At 36.6% G+C, this 15955-nt stretch overlaps 5 protein-coding genes across 6 annotated transcripts; 3 read left to right on the forward strand and 2 right to left on the reverse strand.

Annotated features, from left to right (window-relative positions):
* The first annotated feature begins 514 nt into the window (after nt 1–514).
* Nucleotides 515–2586, forward strand: LOC128876798 (PIH1 domain-containing protein 1-like). Its single transcript, XM_054123486.1, has 7 exons — nt 515–757; nt 832–907; nt 972–1154; nt 1221–1393; nt 1462–1701; nt 1764–1907; nt 1999–2586. Exons 1-7 carry the CDS (start codon nt 695–697, stop codon nt 2050–2052), a joined length of 933 nt encoding a protein of 310 aa, XP_053979461.1. The 5' UTR covers nt 515–694; the 3' UTR covers nt 2053–2586.
* Nucleotides 2587–4136: 1550 nt separating this feature from the next.
* LOC128876784 (zinc finger protein 502-like) lies at nt 4137–7679 on the reverse strand. 2 transcript variants are annotated; one of them, XM_054123449.1, is made up of 5 exons: nt 7519–7679; nt 7267–7434; nt 5396–7193; nt 4353–4826; nt 4137–4271 (listed from the first exon to the last, which is right to left on the reverse strand). In XM_054123449.1, the coding sequence occupies exons 1-4, from the start codon at nt 7672–7674 to the stop codon at nt 4801–4803; spliced, it is 2148 nt and encodes a 715-aa protein (XP_053979424.1). In that variant the 5' UTR covers nt 7675–7679; the 3' UTR covers nt 4137–4271; nt 4353–4800. The 2 variants fall into 2 exon arrangements, with proteins under 2 accessions (XP_053979424.1, XP_053979423.1); XM_054123448.1 differs by having other exon boundaries at nt 4353–7193.
* A 368-nt stretch (nt 7680–8047) lies between these two features.
* Nucleotides 8048–9978, forward strand: LOC128876797 (F-box only protein 22-like). The gene is made up of 5 exons (XM_054123485.1): nt 8048–8373; nt 8594–8772; nt 8849–9185; nt 9256–9641; nt 9720–9978. Exons 1-5 carry the CDS (start codon nt 8198–8200, stop codon nt 9788–9790), a joined length of 1149 nt encoding a protein of 382 aa, XP_053979460.1. The 5' UTR covers nt 8048–8197; the 3' UTR covers nt 9791–9978.
* A 535-nt stretch (nt 9979–10513) lies between these two features.
* LOC128876809 (pancreatic triacylglycerol lipase-like) lies at nt 10514–11896 on the forward strand. Its single transcript, XM_054123508.1, has 4 exons — nt 10514–10746; nt 10817–11223; nt 11296–11571; nt 11648–11896. Exons 1-4 carry the CDS (start codon nt 10514–10516, stop codon nt 11884–11886), a joined length of 1155 nt encoding a protein of 384 aa, XP_053979483.1. The 3' UTR covers nt 11887–11896.
* Nucleotides 11897–12018: 122 nt separating this feature from the next.
* LOC128876800 (5'-AMP-activated protein kinase subunit beta-1) lies at nt 12019–13819 on the reverse strand. Its single transcript, XM_054123488.1, has 5 exons — nt 13448–13819; nt 13100–13310; nt 12740–13018; nt 12431–12661; nt 12019–12359 (listed from the first exon to the last, which is right to left on the reverse strand). The coding sequence occupies exons 2-5, from the start codon at nt 13292–13294 to the stop codon at nt 12213–12215; spliced, it is 852 nt and encodes a 283-aa protein (XP_053979463.1). The 5' UTR covers nt 13295–13310; nt 13448–13819; the 3' UTR covers nt 12019–12212.
* Nucleotides 13820–15955: the final 2136 nt, after the last annotated feature.

Below are 15955 nucleotides of genomic sequence, written 5' to 3' on the forward strand. Positions count from 1 at the left end.
TCGTAAGACTGTAAAATCATAAATAAATATTTTCCCTTTGATTTGAAGAACCCATCATGGCGTAGGTGACGCCAAACTCGCGCCTGAATTTCAATCGGTAGTCTAGCACAGAAATTCCCAGAAATTGTCAAGTTTAAAGCACATTTGTTAGTACAAATACACCCACATTATCATTAAACAACATTCAAACTCAAACTAACTCGCAATATATTGTAATTTAAGTTATAGAGGCACAGAATCAATTGAAATCAAGTTGAGAAAAAAGAGCGCGGAAATGTTCGAACTTCTCTCACGATTCTGATTGAATTTATAGCTAAATATCTATTAATATTAGATGACAGCACTAATAGAGAATAAAAAAGAATATTAATTAATGATTAGTGGCGATTAGAAGACAATAGATTCAATATACATACCCAATTATTCGCAATTATTCGCGAAACACTTAGCACGTCTTATCTTTTGAATATATGTACATCTTACCGCGAAGAAACTAACGGTAATGGCGGAGGCTCGCATCTCGCGCTCCAAAAACAGCAGTGGAGAAAACCTCAACTTTTCGTTGATATTTGTATTTCTAAAAACAAGGTTAAACGTTATTAAATTTTATTTCTCGAATATTGTTTATGATTTAATGGACTTCTGTATACATTCAACTAGAAGTATTACGTGTCAATAATAATATTATACCATCATGAATGACAAAACGTTCCTTGACGTCGACGAAACAATATTAACAAAAATCTTGACACTACCTGTGAGTATACATACTTGTGTAAACATTATGCTAAAATTAATTTGCACAGCATAATTGTTTTTACAAATTCCTAGGAAAATGTATCACAGATCGACGGTATAACCAAACAACCTGATTCAAAGCCATTCTTTATTATTCAACCTGCACCTGGTAATATCTTATCATTGCAGAGTAATAAGAATTACTTGCATCAAATTGATAATTTATATTGTAGGTATATGCGTAAAAACAAAGACTGACAGTGGAGAAAAAGTTTTTTTGAATATATGTACATCTGATAAAATACCAGCACCAGAGGATATATCTGATGAAAAGCTTGTCGAGTTATTATTAGAGGAAAATCCAAATTATTTTGTACCTCTGAGTATTGGCAGTGAAAGGATTGAAGTTGATAGGGGTGCCTAAATTTTGCACATACATTTTAGTAGAAGTAATATTTGGCATAATTTGTTTAAAATTGTAGGTGGATCACCTTGTACAATATATGACGTTGCATATAATACAACATATTTCAAAAAATGTGAGAACAGGAAGAATTTTTTATTGTTTACTATACAAGTTACAATAAGTGCGGTGTCCGATAAGTTTAACAAGACTTTAAATGTTGAAAATTATGTGATACTTAAAAATCGTAAGGTATGCTTGTTTTGTAATTACACATTAATCAAGTGAAATTAATCTATAGATTTTGTTGATTATCATAGGCTATGGGAAAAATACAACAGCATAGAATTGAAAATCGTGAACCACGAATGCATTCACAAGTTAAAAAACCACTTATTACAGAGATTGAGTCTCCTATTAAAAACATTCATGAAGAAGAAAATAAAGTTATTCAATCAGAAAATGTCTCTATAGAACCAAAGTTGAATTATGTGTTATTAAAACAACCTTTAAAAGGACCAGCAACTCATTTGATTGGCTTATTTCAAGTTCCTAAAGGGGTAAGTCAACATTTTATTTACAGTTGCTAATAAACACAACTGAACTCTTACATTTTGTATAGACTACTGGCAAAGATGTGGAAGTACTTCTGGACGAAAATCGTATTGTAATTACTGTTGATAACACTACTCTAGCATACGACCTTTCAGTTCCATATACCATAAACATAACGCGTGTAAAATGTCTTCTAGATAAGGATCTCAGGGTAAGACACATAATAGTTTATTGTAAAATTAGTTTTGTTAGAAACATGTTTCGTGTTGAACTAACATGCATACTGTTCAAAACTTTTATAGGTATTAAGATTAGATATGCCTGTGCGAAGTGCTTTAGACAATGTACAAAATTAATAAATAATAAATACAAGTTGAGTACTTTTATTAATTGTTTTATTATAACAAAAACCTGTTTCATGTATGATATTAACAAACATGAAACATCGTAACATTAATTACATTTCACACCATGTCAAATGTAAATAGCAGTATTTTCTATTGCAAATTATATCTCTTTTTGGTAAAAATAGTAGGCTTCAATGTGCGTGAATAGCGTGATTACTGTCAAGTCTACAGTGTTATATGAAAATCTGTATACTAACAACATAAATATAGATTGAATATCTGTAACAATTGTGAAAAATATAACTTATACTCCATGGTATAAGAAATAGTACAGAATATCAAAACAATCTCCAGTAATGACATGTAGCTATTTTATGTGCGTAAAAACAATATCACAAACACTGGTATTGGAATGTAGTTGTATGTATATATGATGATTAGGATTAAATTTTATGGCAGACTGCATCAATAGAAATGCGTCAGTTCAGGAAGTTTGATATGCCATTCTTGTAATTAATGTTCGTAAATTAATGATCATTTTATATGTCTGTATAAAACGTTGATCGTTCGATTCCAATCATAGCAAAAACATTTGGCAAGAAATACTCTGTATTTACACCTATCATAAAACAAGTTACATACTTGTGGACTAGATCAACAAGAACCTTATTTTTATTTTCAGAATAATTTCTACTTTTCATAAGGTCCTTGGAATTAATTCTTAACATGGCACACATTGTCCCATAGGTAAGAGGTTTGCAAACAGTTCTTATTGCAAGAATACTGCAAAATCCAAGTACTGTTCTAAGTATCATGCAACCAAACATTGAGTATGAAGGCCAGGTGATCAGATATGGTGGCTGCTTCACAGGAGTTATCATGGCTCCAGTACTGTAATTAAGCCATGCTCCTAAATGAACCCCAGTTGTTACAGACACCACCATACTAGTGTCACCTCTGTAATAAAAAAGTGATTATTTGCATTTACATCAATGCACTTGTAGAATATAATTATTTATTTATTACCTGGTTGGTGTCCATTTTTTACTGCAGGGATAATAAACTATAACACATATACTAATGGCAATTAAAATTACTAAAGCCCAAGTATTGCAAACGATATAATCATCTATTACATCCACTAAAGGTAGTAGTGGAATCATTAATGCAATGGCTAGTATTAAGCCTGCTAGAATGTCTAACACTGTATGCATGCCCAAATAGAGCCTGCTCATACACACAAGTGTACACCTTTCAAATACACAAAGATAGTTATACTTCAAGTTCCTTATTAACTTCGTGAACCTGCTGTTAAGGCATAATGTATCACTTACCAAAGAAAAGCAACTGTCCAGCCAATAGAAAGAGAGTAAATATATCTATTCATTGTAAATAATACTACACTGAATGGAATTGATATACCAATCATAGCATGAGTAGATGGCATTCCGTATTCTTCTGACCATTTTGTTTGCAACCGAATTGCTGGTGGACATGCTGGTCGTGGCCAACATATAACATCTTTTAACATTTGACCTAAACGAATAATTTTATACTGCAACAATAGCGAGTTTTTGTACAAAACGAATTCTGTTCTACTAGACATTAATTTACCTGTGGTCATAACAATACACCATACTAAGACAATTCGTCTACCCACAGCACCATCAATATTCCAAAACCAAAAAGGTATAAACGTAGAATAAAATATTTCATCTCCTAATTCAGTTCCAAATAGAAACAAATAATACCAAAAGTAATTCGATATGGTATAATTCGAGTTACTGGCGACCGAAAATAACCGGTTTTGTTCATCGTTCGATGAACAGGTATTCGCCAAATTGATGGATTTTCTCTCGATCGAAACATGACCATTTTCCTTCGACACTCCACGATTCGACGGAGAATTATTTAAGTCACGTTCAAGTTTTTGAGAAGCAATTGCATGGGTCCGATTACACAAATCTTCCTCGTGTTGTTCTTTGAAATTTTGTCGATAATGTATTCTGACACCAAACGCTTCCTGAATCTTCGCGACCAAAGACGCATCTTTCAAATAATCTACAATTTCTAACCACATGTCTGCTAACGCACGATTTTCATCGTCGGATTTTATTTAGCGACTAAATGGAATACTATCAAAAAAATGGAAGCGGCGACGACGCATTAATACTACTGATGAAATCATAGAATTGTTGCGAATTCGATCTGCAACACGTACAAATCTTCTGAAATAGTGATTCAATTTGGGTACTTGCCTACCTTTTACGTGCTTGAATGAATGCAATACTGAAAATCTTGCCACGTACCATTTTAAAGTAAAATATTCTTCACTAGTTTCACTATACTTCATTGCACTTTATGTGAATTAAATGTGCTTACATTACAAACGCTATACGTTTAGACTGACTGGATTTAATACGAAACCACAGACGAGTATACCTCGTCTGTGGTGAAATTACGCACCACTAAACACTATCCTGTACTTTATAGTTTGTCCACGACGCATCGATAATTCAGAACGTCCAACCATTGCAGATGGCGATAAACTATTTTTAACCACCGTCGGTCAAGAAAAACACCATAATAATGAATAGAATTCTAAATTAATAAATATCTATCTAATAAAAAAAAGAGTGGTTGACTTTTGTTGTTTTATTAACAGGCTACCTTTATTCCTTTATACAGCGATAATATTCGGATGCTATATCGTACGAATACTACTTGCGTTATATTGTGCGAACTAAAGATGTAAAGTCAAAATTGACCCATTCTCCCACGTCCTATAATATATAAAATACAATATACAGTGTGCCGTGCTTGTTAAAAAATGGATAACAAACGTTTCACGCATTTGCTACACTTGTTTTCTTAAAATGCGAAATACAGTTCGTTCGATAGTCAAAATACGTTCGCGAAATGAACATTTATCACAGAAACATTTTTAATTCGAGCGTCGATTATTCATTTGAATCGTCTTACGATTGAAACATGTGCCCGATGAAAGCGAAGTCCTTGACGGTCAAGGAAACATCGGAAGCATCCGAATTAGGATGAACATGTAAATCTGGAGTGCCAACAGGACTAACGCTGTCCATACTCGGGGAACTTATTCTCTGAATATCGTTTACGTACGTTTTATTACCCTGAATATTCAACGGAACGATCATTTCATTCAGATGTGTTTGAGGTAAAATTGTGATAATAGGGGTCACGCTTGGTGAAGACGTCTCTGATTGGCAATAATTCTGCGCGGTTTGATACTGAGCTTTACATTTTTTTTCGTGGACGAATAAACTACCGTTATGGCTGTACGCCGTGCCGCAAATTTTACAAGCATACGGTTTCTCACCTGTATGCGTAAATCTATGTTCTTTCAAGTACTTCAGCCTCCTAAACGATTTTCCACATGTTTTGCAATGGTAATTGGCTTCGCCAGTATGCGTTGTAATGTGTGCTTTTAAAGTACACGATTTGGCAAAAGCAGCACTGCAAAAATGACAAACGAACGGTCTATCACCAGTATGCGTTCTTTCGTGATTTATACAATTCGAGTTAGACGTGAAGCCTCGTCCACAGTACTTGCAAACATGAGGTTTATAGCCTGTGTGCGTTCTCATATGAAACATGAGACCTGTATTTTGTCTAAACGTTTTACTGCATATATGACACAGGAATCGCTTGAAATTTGCGTCTTCCTGCTCTTTGACGCGTTCGTGAATTCTTATGTGCCTCTGCAATTTGATTTCCTTTTCAAAGGATTTGTTGCATTCATCGCATCGATACGGTTTAGATATTTCGTTAGATTTCTGTTGATCTTTATCCTTTACATCGCAGTTACACGTGTCGCCGCAATTCATACAGCCTTCTTCTTGTGAATTGTGCGTGTTTAGCTCATGTTTTAATAGAGATCTTTTAGTGTCGTATGATTTTCCACAAATCTTACAAGGGAATCCCTTCTCTTCATTATCCGAATCCAACTCTTCTTTTATCCAGCTGTTTATTAATTTAATCGCCGACTTATCATCGGATGGTTTCTGCGTTTCTAAAGACGCTTTGTCTTTGTTGTGTCCGTAGCGAGTTTTATGACTTTCTAACCTATCTTGACGGAAAAATTTCATATTGCACACATTACAAATGAACCTTTTTTCAGTATGAATCAGTAAATGTTCTTGAAGCAACTCGTTAGTCTGATAACATTTATTACAATGTTTACATCGATGAGATGTCGCGTCATCGAAAGCGTCGAATACTTCGTTAATATCAACATCGGTATTTGATAAACAACAATTAGAACTTGTACGTTCACAACTCTTCAACATCTTTGATGTATATTTATTATTTATATATTCTTCTTCAGTTTCTTTCCTTTTACTATTAACACCAATTTCGGTAACCGTTTCTTTCTGTTCACCGTTATTTTCTAATTTTCGTCTGTCCCTAATTTCTTTTAGAATAGACAGAACTTCTTTTGGATTAGCTCTTTTATGAACATTTAAATGTCGTACCATAGTATCCATTTTTTTGAAATTTTTATTACATATTCTACATAGTACAGGTTTAAGTTTCTCTTTAACTTTGTGTAATTTGTTATGCTTTACCAATTCATCCAATTCGATAAATTGTTTATCACATTTCTCACAAGTAAATTGTTTCTCATTATGAGTTGCTATGTGTTTGTCCAAAGACTTTTTGCTGGAATAATACCTCTTACATTTTGAACATGTGTAAGAATTCTGAGAATTTGTATCCTCAACATTCACAGAGTAATCATTTTCTACAATATCACGCTTAACATTTGCATTCTTTTTTATGTACTGTCTCTGTCTTTCCTTATGATTCTTTAAGTTTTCCATAGAAGTCACTCTTTTGAACATAGTTGTTCTCCTTGTTCGATAAGCATCTTTTCCTATGACAATTTTTTCACATTCTGCTTGTTTATATTTAACATTGGTATCATTTAGATGATTATTAAGTTCACTCTGTTCTATGCTATTCGGTTCGATAGTTGTTTTAAGTTCCTCTATGCTTTCTGAATCAGGATCACAATTTACAGTTGAAGAGGTGTCACGATTCAGTACAGAAACTATATTAGCTTCCATTTTAATAAACTCAGAGGTAAAGGTATAATCGGTCTGACAACATTGATCCTATTAAAGAGAAAATAATTGGTTACAATTTTACAAACGTAATCTGGTTCTTTGGATATGCATGGATATTTACTTTGGTGGTTTTAAGCCTATTTGTATTGGACATTGATTTAAGCTTTCCATATACTTCTCTCAATCGGATATCAGATTGCTGGCATTGTTTTCTCAATTCATGAGCATTGTTAACTTTGATCATACATTCCATACAAATAGTAGTGGGTAAACCATCGTTCTCCATGATCTAACCAATGGAAACCTTTGTTAGTACAGCAATAGAAAACAGAAAAATGCTAGAAAATGAAACTGTTTTAAACAGTTAACTGACCTCAACGCCGCTGCACAAGCGGAATTTCTCAAGCAGGTCGAAGGTATCTGTATTATCCTGATCATTTCGTTTAGTCCCGAACAAATTTTGGTTATTTTGATTTGTTGCAAGACAAACACGGCAAAGATTGTCACTACCGTCGGATAGAACTGACATTTCAATTTGTAATTTCAATTTGATTAAAATCTGACGAAACTAGTGGTTCAACCAAAAGGATATTTACATTCCAACTCTTCACGATCGTCAATACGATGTTATCGTTTTAAGTACTTTGTAGTGTAGCGGCGTTCTCCATTATATGCACCTTATTTCTTTTTTCTGGCGAAAGGCCATCAGTGTTTCTGGTAGAGTTTCTATGTAAATTCAACAATTCATCGTAAAAACACGATTTCTACGAATGGATCAGTTTCCTAAACAATGATCGTTCGTTGTTGTCGTTATTATCGTTAACTATAAGGCGAACACGATCGAAATTTCAACTGTGAAAAAAAGTCGAAATTACAGAAAGAGGAAAAATTTGTGAGGACCGTGGGGATCTGTTTATTATGGTCGTTCGTGACACAAGCAGACAGGACGCGACGGCCGACGGCAAACACGAAGCAGTGATTGGAGTCGGTTTATGTGATAAATATTGTGTAAAAAACATCGTAAAGATTGTCAAATTCGAACGTTCGCGTAAATGGAGGCTTTACCGCGAAAGAAAGTTCGAGGAAATGTCACCGACGAATCGAGTGCTGAAGAGAGCGCGAAAGTTAGCGGGAAATGCACGGGTCAGGACTTAACCTATGATGTACTGAGAATAATATTTAAGAATTTGAATGGAATGGAATTGTCGAGCGCCGCGATGGTTTCCAGGTGCGAGCCCGATTAGCCATTTATCATTGTTTCTCTGTACTTTAAACGACGGAAAAACTTGTTTCTCATTATATTCCTGAGAAAGGTCTACTTCTACGAGACGAAGAATCCCTGCGCGCTGCTCTAATTTTCCGTCTTCCGTATAAATTATGAGATTTCCTGGCCAGTTTTCGTTGAGGCTCCGTAAAATGAGCTAGCACACAGTGCTTTATAATTCCAGATCCTGGTTAGAAGCGGCAAATAATGAAAAACGAACCAGAGGTCCTACTCATTCGATAGAACATTTAACAGAACATATAACCATGGGACGCGTTAAGACACAAATAATTAAACAATTACGTATAAAACCTGTGTTAGGATTATTTTTTCCATCTAATCGTATACCACTTTTCGAAACAGGTATTTATTATCTCAATTGTACTTTAGTATTCATAAATTTATGGTCATCAAATACTAATGATTTGATTTGTTTAAGATTGCCACTGTAAAGTTCTTCCACCAAATTGCAACACTATCACGTTGGGTACATATGGCATAGTTATCGATAATTTAGAAATTGAGAATGGTGTGGACGAAATAGTATGTGCATTCTTGCCTGAAATACCCGATGTAACCATTAAAACATTTGCTTTTGGAGAGAAGACGGTGACAGAGAAGAATCAATCAAATTCCGTGGACAAATACAGCGAAGAAATAAAACAATTTCTTAGTACACCTCAAAAGAATTCTGGTATATCTAAATGTTTATTACTGTTTTGCGTTCAACGAGGACGTGTTCCTGCAATAAAAATTACGAGTTCCCTAAAACGATGGTAAAAATTTTGATATTAATTACTACTTTGGAGGTATTAAAATATACATCATTTTTTTTCGTAAATTTAGTTACGCAGCAGATGAACTTTCTGTATGGGGAGGTGTAGCCAGGGAGTTATTAGTATGTAACGCGAAAGATAAAAAAAATCGTCGATGTGGAGAATTTTCATCTTGCGTTGCCGTTGCTTTGGTCGGAGCTATGAACACGTGGTCTATAGTTGTTGATAAACATTGTAAGACTAAGGAACTAATTGAACAACGACTAAGAACGTTTAAGAGTCACACGTGTCTAAAAAAACATTCAATAGGATTTATGTTTGCGTGCTGTGCACGTGGGCAAAGTATGTTCAAAGAATGGAACGTGGAGTCGTCCATTTTTAAAAAATTATTCCCGGAAGTACCGTTAGTAGGATGTTTCGGTGACGGAGAATTCGGAGAAAATTCATTACCAAACGGTAGGCAATGTTTCGTGTTCGAACCCAACTAAGAAACTATGTTCTTAATCTAGCAATAAATACTATATATTTTTGCAGAATCTTCAAGAAAAAAGAGAACTTGGTATCACGAAACGACCACAATTTTTTTGATAATCACGTACGGTTGATCATCGCAGAGTTGATTTTACTTTTTGACCTATCTCGAATATACAGGGGACATTAAAATAATATCATTGAATTTGAATGTACGCGGTATATTAGATTATTAGAAAGAATAAGCTGTTTCGACTTGTATCAACAAAAGATGTATTACATGACGATGTGTGATAATATATTCTATGTTCATATAATTAAATCGATTTTTTAAACCACCCTCATTTAAGAAAAAAGTTTAACTAACCACCTCCTACGCCTTTATCAGAGAGATTTAAGAATAATTATCAGTGCTGAGAACTAGGAGACCCCCTTTAACGTTATATATGTGCTACTGTTTACTTTTACGCGATACGAAAATATCCGGTTAAGACATGGTGTACCCGTAAGTTAATTGGGCGAAAACCTGCACCTCTTTGAATACGATTACAATGTTTAAAGCATCGTCGAGAAACCACTTGACAGTATTTCCGCACGTACGATACGGTGTTGAAGATAAACTAAAAGAAACTGGGACATTCGAGGGTCCGCTAACGTCCATTATGATATTGTCGGGGTTTATAAGAAGGTTCCACCCTGCGGTTTTCGCCAGCCGATCAGGAGTACCGATAGGAACGTGACTGTTTCCATACCTAAATTTTCACTCGCGTATTCCGAATTCCTTCGTAATTACCTTAGTACCATTCTTAAACTCCGCAACGTATATACACGGAGCTGTAGTCCTCGCGAGTTCTAAGATGATCGTAATAAGGAAATGGGCACAATTCGTGGCACTTGTTATTTTTTACAATTTTACAATCTGTCAAGCGTGGAATAGTGGTTTGAAAGATAAGTACGACGGATATGGGGAAGATTGGATTTTCATGCCCGATGGAAACGGTCAGCCACAGGTAGCAGTATTGAAACATTCGGAAACAGAAACGCGAGGCATTTTTGATGAGTCGCAAGTCTCTTATATTCTGTACACCCGGTAATTAATCATTTTACGATGTAATTGAATGTGTAAGATCGTTATGTATGAGATAACAATGCTTTCGAAGGTCTGGGCCCCAAAATGGCACTCAATTATATACGAATGACACCGTGGGACTTTCCGGATCCAGTTTCGATCCATCAAGAGAGACGAAGTTCATAACGCATGGATGGAAATCCAGCGCAATGAGCGGTGGTCTTGTCAACATGAAAGAAGGTACTTTATTTCCAACAAATCTTTGTATAAATATTATCCTCGGAAAACGGATCTATTTCAAAATCTGCTCTAACTCTACAGCATATTTAAATTTTGGTGACTACAACGTCGTTATGGTCGACTGGCAACCGTTGGCTGCAAGCACGTTTTACCTTGGACCAATGCGGAACACGGAAAGAGTAGGGAAAACGGCTGCTGAATTTATCGATTTTTTGGTCGCGCAAACGGGTTTGAAAACTGAAAATGTTCACTTCCTTGGTACGTATTATTACGGGCATTATCATGTACTATTATTTTGCAATTGCTACAGCTTAATCGTAATAAATTAAGGACACTCTCTCGGAGCACACGTAGCTGGGAACGCAGGAAGTTCGGTGACATCTGGTCGCCTAGGGAGGATAACCGGCTTAGATCCTGCTTTGCCAGGATTTCATTTGCTCACAACAGATAAAACTCGACTGGATTCTACGGACGCGAAGTTCGTCGATGTTATTCATTCGTGCGGCGGGGTATTAGGGTTTTTACAACCTGTGGGTAACGCAGATTTTTATCCGAATGCGGGAACGGCTATTCAACCTGGTTGCTGTTGTATTCCGGAAGTAGTAGGTAATGTATTTTTATAATTTATACGGTTTACCTTTGTGTACGTCTGTACGTTGTCTCACCGTCTCCTTTATTTCAGAGGGATGCAGTCACGGAAGATCGTATGTGTACTTTACGGAGAGTATCGCCTCCAAAGCGGGATTTGTGGCAAGGAAATGCAATACTTGGGATCAATTTATGGGTGGCAATTGCAACCATTCCGATACTGCATTTATGGGAGAACACGTCGACAAAGCGGCTTCTGGAACATATTTTCTCAAGACAAGATCAGAATCACCGTACGCTTACCAAGAGGAGATAACCGATAATACTGTTTAAATAAAGTAATCGATGTTTCAAAACTAGATGATAATCCTATCTGGCCGTGTTTTTCGGACGAATAGTAAACGAATGCGCGTGTTGAATAAATTTGTATATAATAAGAATGACTCGCGTTATCTGGAAGACGGCTAATGTAAAATAGTTTACTTTAATAAATAATAATTACAGTATGTTACATTTCAGACACAACAAATTGTTCATATACTGCCAGTTTTTCAAATAGTTTTCTCCTTTAAAAATTTATATTCTTACCTTACCTACAAAACATGTATTGGTTCGATGTAACTAGTGATCGCCGATAACATTAGGAATGATTCAAAAGTTTAAATCGGTTTGTATAGTAAAGTTGTAACGTATTTCTTACGATAACGATGTGTTGCCGACAAAACCATCACGCTATCTTTGATACTTAAAGCGTAGAGATGATTCAACATAACGTGGTTTGGTTCCGGTAGAAGCGTCGGTTCGCACTAAAATTACGTTATTACCCAGTTTCGTACTTCATTAAAATTTGTATACATAGCTTCCAAAATCTACTCACAGACAAGGGTGTGTCTTTATTCAGAATAACTTGCAGCAGATGCGGCGGCAATATCGGCGGTCCAGCTACTTTCTCCCAGGGTTTGTGAGGAGGAATTTCTTGACCATACTCTGTTTGAGCGCTACTAATGACACCCTCGCTGTCTTTCGCGAGCGCTTGGAAAACTTCGAAATCAGACTTCCTCACGGACACTAAATTGTTCTTGGAACCCATACCGTTATCAACAATTTTCTGCAAAACAAATATTTAAAAAAGTATGTAAAAGTCCTTTCATGTTTTTAGAATGTTGGAATTAATACAGATTCTTACTATGTCTGGGTCATGTCTCCATTCGCCGTCAACAAAGAACTTGTATTGATGTTCTCCCTCAGGTAAATCAATAATTGTTACAAAATCACCGTGACTTTTAACCATGGGTAAAGTCTTCCAACCAGTAAAAGTTCCACTAATGTAAACCTGTTTACCACCTCCTTCCCACTTGAAGACTGTTGGCAGCACTTTGCTATCCGTGACTTTTGTTCCTTCGGATACAGTATTGGAGCGTGGACGTTGAGCACCAAAGTCATCTCTGTCGTGGTGACCAGTTCCCTATGGATAAAAGTAGATAATACGAAATTTGGACAAAGAGTTGTTAAAACTTTGGTTACAGTGACAGGATATTTAGTATACCTTAGCAAAGTAAGGTTCTTCCTCCTCATTGGATGATTGAAAGACTAATTTTTGGCTGGGCTTTTTATCGAAAACAAAAGCTTGGCCTTCTTTTCCTGGCGACGGAGGAGGATGGTCTTTGTTATGACGATGGTCTCTGCTGCTGGTCCCACCGTGATGGTGACCGATCGGTTGATTACTCCCAGCATTGCCCATTGTTTGGCCGTAGCTTCTGTCATAATAAAAATCAAATGCCCTGATCAACTGTTCTGTACAAAAGTCATTGAAACAATACGGCAGCGAAGTGTTTCTATACCTCAACACCTTTTGTTTGCGAAGTCTCAAAAAGTACGAAGTATTTTTGCTTACCTAGTTAAAACGGCAACCAAGCTTTAAGTTACCGGCGTCGTGGGCTATTTCCTTTCCATTGGTGTTTCCAAATTTCAACGTACGTTGCTAGCAAGTCACGAATCAAATTTGATGAGAAATTGAAACATAAAAGAACAACAGGGGTACAATTACGATTCTATCCAATTCGACTAAAAATGGCTGTTACGTTCGTCGAGAGTCTACTTATCGGCCGAGCCGACGACACTGGCGATTATGACGTAACTGGTCGAGACCCGAAAAATCGAAAACAAATACAGAAACAAATGGACAAAAGCTCCACTTGATTCAGTATCGCAACGATTTTTCAGATCCATTTACAGGTACAGATTCATCACATTCGCGTCTACCCAAAACTAAGGTGACGAGATCTGCCCTGGCCCTACCTACTTATGTTTACCACGTTACGTGCGTTACGTTACGTTTATTGCAAATAGTGGGACTTGGCTCGCAGTCTGAACTTATAGATTGTAGTGTTATAAAACAAAGAATCGTATTAATTATACATTTATGAAAAATAAAGAATAATTAATTAAAAGATATCAGTGGCGCTATCTTACTGTAAAGGTTGGAACTATTTTCACTACAAACTTGGGCGTTTCCTCACCGATGGCGCCACTAACCGAGTCGATACTTATGGCACCATTGAATAATTATTTATAAAAATGATACATTTGACATATTAACTAATATATTGTAGTGCTATAAAGCAAAAAATATTGTATCGTCCTTGTAAACATGTATCGAAGTAAGTAAGGTTACTAAACGTAAACAAGTTTCTCATGAATCGTTGGTATTTCTACCTTGCGTTACTGCTTATCATCTCTTTAATATCTAGCTAGGACAACATCAGAAGAAGAAGACCAATTACGGATTTTTATTTATATTCGAAGAATAGAGGAACGTAGTATAATCATATACAATAGATATGCAAGTTATCAGGTGTAATAGAGTGGTGACGCGATGATCGTTGCAGAAATGCAGTCGGTATCGTCAGTGACGTTTATTATGCACCGTTGGTTCGGTTACTGGCAAAGAACTGGATTATCAGTTGCAGGAAGTTTCGTTAACCAACTAAGAGACTACAGGGAATGATGATACCCATCGTACAGTTGTACCGACAGGAAGCGTTTGGATTTTTTATCAACAGAGTAAAAAGTGCGCGAACTGATGTCATCGATTCAAGTTCGGTACATTTTGAAGAGTTGTGCATAATGCACAGATTGATCTCTCCTGTCTAATCGGCACGTTTATGTCCTTTTTTTTCCTGAAATGCTGCGTCTTTTGCTAATCTTGTTTATTTACAAAGAAACAAGGATGTCGAGCATCGAGAATAAAGGATGTTTTCCATGGAATACATGGTTGAACGAAAGTTCAACGTGTAAATTCCTTTCACGAGTCGTAACTGTATTTGAGTCGATCTTACGATAGCTTTACAGTAATTATTCGATCTGTCCATGCCGTTATGTCGCCTTACCGTTCTTGCGAATCTTGATATCGACTCGGACATACGAACAAATGCGCATTTTCACCCAGGAATATCGTGGAACATTTTTGGAACGGCGCTGGTGTCCGTGGTTTTCGACGTGACACGGACCCATGTATCGTAAAAGCGGCGAGGTGCGCGAAAGGTGATCAATAACCGTCAATATGCAGGACGACGTTTTAATAAGAGTGTAAGCCTGAGATCCTGGGGCCCAGTTTATGACTCCACGACACAGGACGTCACTTCGCCGCTCTTACTGCCTGCTCTTTATTACCAGTCGTCTCTGTCTCTCTCGTTGCCCCGACTCTGCCATCAGCCCCCTTCTCCTCAACCCTCTCAAAGCGAAGCTCTCTCGCCTCTCGTTTCTTCTTTTCCGTCTCGTACTCGTTTCGTCTTCGTTCCTCTTGTCTCACAGGCTGTTTTCACGCAAATTTATTATTTATAAAGCCGAAGGAGCTTGCGCCTCCTCGGGCGTGTTCTAACTCGCTCGACTGACTTTCAACTTGGCAACAAAACTCTCGACGAAAGCCCCACGGCCCAGTCGACCCCCAACGACCGCTGCTCGGTCGAAGGACAATGTCGGATAGTGGTCATTTCAGATCTTCGTTGGGAAAAGTGATGTTTCTTCGTAGAAAGAATTTTATTGATCAGAATTCAACAACACTAATTTTGGTTAACGTTCATTTTGATTCACACTAGTTTCGATAGACATCAATTTTAATCGAGATTTTCATTGGACTCTGCATTTCTACCTCTTGCGGAATTAGAGAACTTGCTCACTAGACAAATAATTTCACGAGTATTTAACAAACTCTTTATGATAAACCCCAGACGATTTCATAAACCGCAATAAATTAGAAAGCATGATCATTTTTGGACAAATCGTGGTAGCCATTAAGGTTCCACTCGTGTTCATATCGTTTCAAGCGGTGTGTTTACTCACCTTTGAAGGTGGGATAGAAATGGATTTGAGGGAACCGCGCAGGATTTATCGATTATGTTAA

The sequence above is a fragment of the Hylaeus volcanicus genome, chromosome 5, assembly GCF_026283585.1.
Source record: "Hylaeus volcanicus isolate JK05 chromosome 5, UHH_iyHylVolc1.0_haploid, whole genome shotgun sequence".
Lineage (NCBI taxonomy): Eukaryota > Metazoa > Arthropoda > Insecta > Hymenoptera > Colletidae > Hylaeus > Hylaeus volcanicus.

Excerpts from the sequence above, each read along its gene's own strand:
- LOC128876784 (XM_054123448.1), bottom strand. The coding sequence starts at position 7,674 with ATGTCAGTTCTATCCGACGGTAGTGACAATCTTTGCCGTGTTTGTCTT. Across the intron at positions 7,435-7,518 it reads GCTTGTGCAGCGGCGTTGAG|ATCATGGAGAACGATGGTTT; the intron begins GTCAGTTAACTG and ends TCCATTGGTTAG. Across the intron at positions 7,194-7,266 it reads ATAGGCTTAAAACCACCAAA|GATCAATGTTGTCAGACCGA; the intron begins GTAAATATCCAT and ends TCTCTTTAATAG.
- LOC128876809 (XM_054123508.1), top strand. The coding sequence starts at position 10,514 with ATGATCGTAATAAGGAAATGGGCACAATTCGTGGCACTTGTTATTTTT. Across the intron at positions 11,224-11,295 it reads TGAAAATGTTCACTTCCTTG|GACACTCTCTCGGAGCACAC; the intron begins GTACGTATTATT and ends TAATAAATTAAG. Across the intron at positions 11,572-11,647 it reads TTGTATTCCGGAAGTAGTAG|AGGGATGCAGTCACGGAAGA; the intron begins GTAATGTATTTT and ends CCTTTATTTCAG.
- LOC128876800 (XM_054123488.1), bottom strand. The coding sequence starts at position 13,294 with ATGGGCAATGCTGGGAGTAATCAACCGATCGGTCACCATCACGGTGGG. Across the intron at positions 12,662-12,739 it reads GGAGACATGACCCAGACATA|AAAATTGTTGATAACGGTAT; the intron begins GTAAGAATCTGT and ends TTTGTTTTGCAG. Across the intron at positions 12,360-12,430 it reads ATAAAGACACACCCTTGTCT|TGCGAACCGACGCTTCTACC; the intron begins GTGAGTAGATTT and ends ACGTAATTTTAG.
- LOC128876798 (XM_054123486.1), top strand. The coding sequence starts at position 695 with ATGAATGACAAAACGTTCCTTGACGTCGACGAAACAATATTAACAAAA. Across the intron at positions 908-971 it reads TATTATTCAACCTGCACCTG|GTATATGCGTAAAAACAAAG; the intron begins GTAATATCTTAT and ends TTTATATTGTAG. Across the intron at positions 1,155-1,220 it reads AAGGATTGAAGTTGATAGGG|GTGGATCACCTTGTACAATA; the intron begins GTGCCTAAATTT and ends TTAAAATTGTAG.
- LOC128876797 (XM_054123485.1), top strand. The coding sequence starts at position 8,198 with ATGGAGGCTTTACCGCGAAAGAAAGTTCGAGGAAATGTCACCGACGAA. Across the intron at positions 9,186-9,255 it reads ACGAGTTCCCTAAAACGATG|TTACGCAGCAGATGAACTTT; the intron begins GTAAAAATTTTG and ends TCGTAAATTTAG. Across the intron at positions 9,642-9,719 it reads AGAAAATTCATTACCAAACG|AATCTTCAAGAAAAAAGAGA; the intron begins GTAGGCAATGTT and ends ATATTTTTGCAG.